The sequence below is a fragment of the Callospermophilus lateralis genome, chromosome 2 (genome assembly GCF_048772815.1).
Source record: "Callospermophilus lateralis isolate mCalLat2 chromosome 2, mCalLat2.hap1, whole genome shotgun sequence".
Taxonomy (NCBI): domain Eukaryota; kingdom Metazoa; phylum Chordata; class Mammalia; order Rodentia; family Sciuridae; genus Callospermophilus; species Callospermophilus lateralis.
The window spans coordinates 61,285,971-61,293,262 of NC_135306.1; the positions used below are offsets into that span (position 1 = coordinate 61,285,971).

At 38.8% G+C, this 7,292-nt stretch overlaps 1 protein-coding gene across 1 annotated transcript; it reads right to left on the bottom strand.

Moving 5' to 3' along the window:
• Nucleotides 1-1,733: 1,733 nt before the first annotated feature.
• On the bottom strand, nucleotides 1,734-5,116 carry LOC143390940 (centriole and centriolar satellite protein OFD1). The gene is given in 3 exon segments (XM_077108652.1): nucleotides 1,734-2,043; nucleotides 2,046-4,982; nucleotides 5,066-5,116. Coding segments are annotated over 2 exon segments (3,081 nt in total). The 5' UTR covers nucleotides 4,891-4,982; nucleotides 5,066-5,116; the 3' UTR covers nucleotides 1,734-1,807.
• Between the last annotated feature and the right edge of the window lie 2,176 nt (nucleotides 5,117-7,292).

Genomic DNA, 7,292 nt, shown 5'->3' on the forward strand with positions numbered 1-7,292 from the left:
CCCCGAGTCCAGGGTTTGCAGCAGTTTTATACACTCTTTGGGGAAGGCAGGGACTTCACATACATCATAGCTTCTCTTAGCAAATCATCACACACTGCAGGAAAATCACAAAACAACTCTAAAACATGATTAGCACATTCACTGGCGGGAACAAGTTGGGTAGGGGTGATTGGTTACTACAAGAGGGGGATTCGTTTGAACTGATTGGTTTAAGCCAAGGGGGGTGTTCATGCTGAACTACATGGTTTCCCAACATGTTATCAACCACCATAAACTACTGGAAGGGTCATCTGGCATCCTAGGTTTTTCCCTGTCTCATGCTGATTGGTGGTTGCTAAGGGGTCACTATGGGTCCCCACCTAGCCTGACTGAGTCAGGGACACCTGGCACAGCAGATCTCTCCTGTTATTTGTAGTTAAACAACTTAGCAGGGTGGGAATGTGCCTAGGAGTGCTCTGTGGGTCTTTCCAAGGACAAGGGTCATTCTCCTTCCTTGGACAGGCTTTGCTCTGAGGTAGAGACTGGTTTTTCATTCCCCCCATTTGTCTGGAAACTTGGGAACCCATCATGGTTCCCTCAGTTGGGGGCCTATTTGGGCAGGGTCTTCATCTTGGTATACAGTAACCCTCAGGGGACAGTCTTCAACTTTCCATACTCACTCAAAATTGGCCTCCTAGTCATCAGGACTGTAAACATAACATTTAACTTTTAGTGTTACCGATGTCCTTCCCCATAAGATACAGTTTAATAATTTAAAGTCATCTGATCTTGCAAAATCCTTTTACTAGTATGACCTCTGTGTCTAATACAAAAACCTTTAATTCTGTTATTTAGGGCTGCATAATCATACTAGTTAACACCAAGCCTACCTGTATGGGTTAGACATAGCTGTAGGCCTTAAACTAAAATCTACTCTGGCAGTTCCTTTTTATAGTTATCAGGCATTTCTGCCTAAGAATCTCTTTTGTAGCCTCCAGTTTACTTATTCTTGGAAGTTACATTTAACTATTATTATTATTTAGAATGCCAGGAATAGATGTGTTTTGGTTTTAACCTTCTTTGCTAGGTGTTTAAGATGGAGCAGTCAGGGGCTGGAGATATGGCTCAAGTGGTAGTGTGCTCGCCTGGCATGCGTGCGGCCTGGGTTCGATACTCAGCACCACATACAAACAAAGATGTTGTGTCCACCATAAACTAAAAAATAAACATTAAAAAAAATTCTCTCTCTTTCTCTTAAGAAAAAAAAAAAAAAAGATGAAGCAGTCAAACTGACTTTTGTTTCTATCTATTGTTAACAGTCATTTGAGTTTCCATGGGAATCCTGGGGGAACTTTACAGCACCTTCTCAGTTCTGCTAGTGCCATTTGTGCTAGGATGGGTCCAGGTCTTGCTTGACCATGTGGCTTCCCTTGGAAGCATCAGGGATGTCTCCCTTCTCCGGTGACCCTCCTCTTCATAGCAAATGCACTGATTGGCTTTCTGTTCTCCAGTGGTCTCATTAATCTCCCTGATCAGGAAGTTATGTGGCCCAGAGTTGGAAAGCTCTTTAGAGAAGTCCCCTGTTCCCTGGATTCAGACTGACTCAGAGGGCAAGAGCCAAATATTGGTTTTCTTGACCCTTTTAATTTAACTTTAATTTTAAAACTTAATCTTAAACATCCAGCAAATATATTTCTTTTTTTTTTTTTTTTTTGGATTAATACAATTTTTATTAAGGATTTTATCTGGTTACAGAGAAACATTTAGAAAGGATGATGGGTTACATAACTTCACTGTTGTATGTGAGAAGTCTGGGCAGCTAACATGATTACCAAATGTCATCTGGTTCTTCATGAGAAAAGCCTGTGGAACTTTCATCCTTGTCACTGGATGGCAGCATGTCCACTACTGAGCATTCTCTGGTTATCTTTTTTGAGCTCTTATCTGCAGATAACTCTTGGTCTTTCCCCTGCTGGATGATTCTCATATATTTCTCTAAAAGATTTTCTCCATGAGTAGATTTGTCTCTCACATCTTGAACAGTCATTTCTAATTCTTTTTCATTTCAATCTTCAGTGATTCTTCAATCATTCTCCTTTCCTGATCCAGTTTTTCCAGTTCTCTTCGTTCCCTTTCTAGAGCTTCTTGCCGTTCACTCTGCCTTCGTTCTTCTCTCTGCCTTCGTTCTTTCATTTGCTGCTCCCATGATTTTTCATCTTCCTTTTGTTCTCCAAGTTCTTTCTGATCAATACTTGAGTTATGATGTGGGACAGGTCTTGTAGGCAGAGTAGCTGCAGCAGCATCCACATGAGGCATATCACCAGCAGGGTGTAACCCATCTGCTTCAAACTGTCTCGACCTGTTCCCTGCATATTCAAAAGATGATTCAAATTCCTCATTATCCTTAAAAGCTAGCTTGTCCAGATTTGAAAATTCACTTTTTTCTTGAATTTCAGTCTGTTTCTGATGAAGACTGGCCTTCTGTTCTGGAGGGCTGGAGGAGGAAGGGGCAGAGAAGCTATGCCCAGATTCCACGGGTGATGGCTGGGACATTCTGTCAGGACAAGAATTGGGGGAAGCAAGAAGTGATTTGCCCACACCTTTCAAATACATTTCATTATTGAGGCTTCTTCTTGCTTTTGGAAGGGGCGTGGAGGAGAGACGTCTGGAAGAAGTACTCTTTCGAGCCCGCGAAGCTGTGCTGCCTGTCTTTTCCTCAGAGGCGGCACTCTTTTCCTCGTTAGGTGTGCCCACCTGAGGCTGCCCAGAGAAAACTCTGTCCTCTGCCAACATCCGTCTTTCCGGGTGCTCAGGGATAACTTGATCCTCTGTAAAAGCACATCTTTCCAGGGAGCTAGAAGTGACAGTTTTGAGGGTTCCCCGTAAGTGCGAAGACAGTGGACTCTTTGCTAGTGGTGGGCTCTTAACCGGGTTTCGAAGAACTCTTCGATGGTAATCTCTGAAAGCTTTCTCCAAGCGTTCGGCCTCTTGCTCTAGCTCTTTTACCCTGGCTTTTGTACTGGCCACAAACTCAAGGTCAGAGTCTGGGGAACCAGTCTCTTTTCCTGTATTTGGATAACCTGTGATTCTTGGTACAACTGCAACTGCCGTAACCTTCTCCTGTCTAAGAGGGCTGTTTGAGAAATCCCTGCTTGTATCACCACTGTGAGGCACCACCTTGCCATTTATTAGCCCACTCACAGACCGATGGCTCAGAGACTGCTTTGGGTTGCGATACACTTCATTCTCCAGGGCTGTCTGAGTGTGTTTCAGTTGCAATTTTAAATCACCAACTTGAATATTTAACCTCTTTACGGAAGCAACATAATCTAGTATCTGGGCCTTTAGCTGTGCAGAATGTTCAATTTCACTTTGCAGCTGTTTTTGCAGAACTTGTCTATGAGTTTCAAACTCTTTATGCTCAAGTGCTATAGTACTTTCTGCTTTCTTCAATTCTTTCTGAAGAACCAGAAGCTCATGAGATGGCTGAGCTATGCAGTTTAGGAGATTCAAATTTTCATTCTTATTCTCTTCCAGTTGTTGTTTAAGTACTTTATTTTGTGCCTGAAGTTCTAGCTTCTCTTCTTTTAGTACTGAGTAATCATTCATCTCTTTAATCTTTTCATTCAGCAAGTGGTTTTGTTGTGTTATTGTCAAAAACTGGGCTTTGACAGACTCTAATTCAAGCTCAAGTTCTTTTATACGATTTATAGATTGACTTAATTCTTCCTTTTTTGAATTAAAAGCTATGAGCTCCTCTTGCAAATGAATAGCTTTTTCTTTATTCCTCCTTTCATCTTCAATCAGTCTGTTAGTTCTATTGATGTATTCATCCTTTAGTTCAAGTTGATACTTTAGAAGTTCATTCTTGAGCTTTTGATCATAGCTCTCTTCAATATTCTTTATATTCTGTTCTCGTCTCTTAAGTGCTTCAGCAGTACTTTTATTTTTTTCTTCTTGGAGTTTCTGGGTCAATTCAAAAGCATCAACTTTTTGCTTCAGCTCTGCTTCTCTGCCTCTTAGCAGATCTATATCTTTTAGTAGAAGCTGCCTTTGAGCATAAATTTCTTTTGCTTCAGTCTCCTGGTGCTTCTGAATTCTTTTAAGAGCATTCTTTTCTCGAGAAATGAGGGCTTCATTTTTTGCATGATAAGTCCTCTTAAATTCGTTTCGGAACTCAGATAATTCCTTCTCGTACTTCCTTTTCTCATCCATTTTAAGTTTTGCTCTTTCAGTTTCTTTAAAATACTTCAACTTTTGACCCATCTCTACTCGAAGTTGCTGTTCTATTTCTTTTTTATATTCATTTAGCTTCATTTCTAAAGACTCTAGCTTTGGATGCTGAGGATGAGCATCTGCAAATTGATCATCGATAAGCTGAAGCTTCTCAGCAAGTGAGTCTTTGTTAGGACATGTTGAACTTGTCTGAGTTTCCATATCACGAGTCTCTTTAGCTTGATGATATTCTGCCAATTCTTTCAAGAAATTAATAAGAAAACCTTTTTGGTTTCCTTTATCAAATCCTGAGACCAGTGATTTGTAGAGACTGGACGTGGGGTTGATTTTAATGAGTTGTAATAGATCCTGCATAGTATATACCTTTTCTTTTGCTAAACCACTTTCTGGAAAGAAAACAGAAAGTGAATATTCATAGCCACATCTCTGTAAGTGATCTGCCACTAGAGAGTTAGAGGCACCTATTAATAGAGCACTCCCTTCCACTGAAATAGACTGAGGCTGCAGTTTTCCACTCAACACAGGGTGCATCAATTCGTGAATTAGCTGGTTTCTGAGTTGTGTCTTAAGCGTGTCCAGTATACCCCGATCCTTAAATGTCTGGTACAGCTTTTTTCGCAGCTCATCTTGACTCAATACATCACACTTGGGGGACATGGTAGACTGAGCCATCATCAGGTATCTGCTTCCTCCCGAGCCCAATCGCCAGGACCCGAGTTCCAAATTTCAGCCCAGGCTGCAGGCTCAGGACCAGAAGGAATCCCGGCCTGTTTGGGGGGAATAGGGAAAAACAAGAGAGCTGAATGTTCTGCCTAACAATCGAAGTAGGAACTCAGAAGAAGATTCGTACTTCCTTTCTCCGAGGTTCTGAAGGGTGGCGGGGCCGTGACCCTGGGGGAGGGGACAGCAAATGTATTTCAACAGCCTTATATTAAGAGTACTGGACTTTGGGGCTGGGGATGTGGCTCAAGCGGTAGCACGCTTGCCTGGCATGCGTGCGGCCCGGGTTCGATCCTCAGCACCACATACAAACAGAGATGTTGTGTCCGCCGAAAACTAAAAAATAAATATTAAAATTCTCTCCTCTCTCTCTCTCTCAAAAAAAAAATTATTATTATTAAAAAAAAGTACTGGGCTTTAATGTCTATCTCTCTTTCCTGTAGGTGATTCCTCATTATCTTAAATTAACCCAGGTTGTGTGTTCTTAAAGCAGTACCTCTGCAAAACATTAACAGGCAATCTTTAGACCACTTATAAGAAAACTACAAAATAAAATTAACAAGAGTAAAAACATATTTAGTTCATGTAATAGCTACCTTGAACTTTGGCAGACCCCTGTTTGAGATCCTAGTAACCTTGACAAAGACCAACTTTTCGACACAACTTTAAATGTACTGAAATCTGGCTTACTTCTTTCATAGTCATTCTCACATGTAGTGAGATGGGACACAGAGCCTTATCTCAGGTAAGGCGAGGCTCTTCATAAATCTTAAGTAAAGTGCTCTAGTTCTGAAGGTGATCTTTGCTTTTTAAACATCATTTTACAAAGCCTACATAAATTGTTGCTCAAGTTCACAAGAATATTAGCTAACACAATATAATATCACATCTAATATATGAATTAAAGAAAGGCTGAAAGCTTTTAACCTTTTCTAGAAAAGTAGCAAGTTTTACAATATTAACCTTTACATAGATTAGACTCTCAGTAACTTAAAAATACATTTAAATTGTACCCCAGTGTAAAAAGTAACATAAAACTTTACATCTTATTGATAACAAGTCCAGTTATAGAACATCAAATGATATAAATAAATCTCCAATATGTTTTTCTATTAAGCCTAAAATTACCATAGGACTTTAGAACACCAGCTTGATATAATGCTCTTTTAAAGCTTCTACCTTACAGACTTGTATACCTGGAACGTATGAACACATTAATAGCACCACAATTACATTGATGTTTTTATATTAACCAAGTTTAGCTTTTAAGGAAATAACATATTACAATATTGCAAAATAACAGTTGTTATTTAACCATAGTTGTATAATTGTACATTGATGTTTTTATATTAACCAAGTTTGTCTTTTAAAGAAATAACATATTACAATATTGCAAAAAAAACAGTTGTTATTTAACTATAGTTGTATAATTGTTAATTTATTTAAGATTACTTGCTCAAAAAACTTACATATATAATGGACTTACAGAGACCTTCTATATCACTTACTTAAACCCTCTTATTTACTTAATCACATAGACTCTTTTATCCAGAAACACATTTTCCCTCTGTTAAATCCATACCTAAAACTTTTTAATTTCTATTTTCCATCTGTTAACCTCTTTTTCTGTTCACATTTTGAAACAATCCTTGTAAATTTCTGAATTTAGGCAGATTATTTCATAGACATCAACATTTTATTAGTTTTTTTGAACACCTAGAAAAACTTATAAGCTTAATTTTAAAGACATCTTTACTTTCATCTGTTTACCCAATTTAAATTGAACCGTTTAAATCAGGTAAATCAAAGATATTTGGATCCATTTTTTAAAAATTTTATGAGGCTTCTCATATATCTGCCAATTGTCATATCACGTGCATGATATATGGACATACACACATATAAACATACAACACATAACACAAATGTGCACACATAACACAATAGTAAAGCCTTGTTGTTTTTCGCAGGTGAAATCTCTATTGCAATGTTTAAAAAACTCCACAGTTGGGCTGGGGATGTGGCTCAAGTGGTAGCGCGCTCTCTTGGCATGCGTGTGGCCCGGATTCGATCCTCAGATATAATTCACAAAATTTCATACCTTTATATCTTCCTACACTAGAAAAGCTTGCTCACACAAAACTGAAAATAGGATCTTACTTGATAATATAAAAGCTACCATCAGAAGAAATCCATTCAGGATCATTAAGCCACTTTCTTTGCTCTGAAGTTCCTATAGTAGTATTAAGTTCCAAAAGAGAACCACATACTACCATCTATACCCAAAATTAAGCTTTAAAAATTCCCAAGACTGTTGCTATTCAATGTCATTTCAATAAGCCAGACCAACGTCCCAA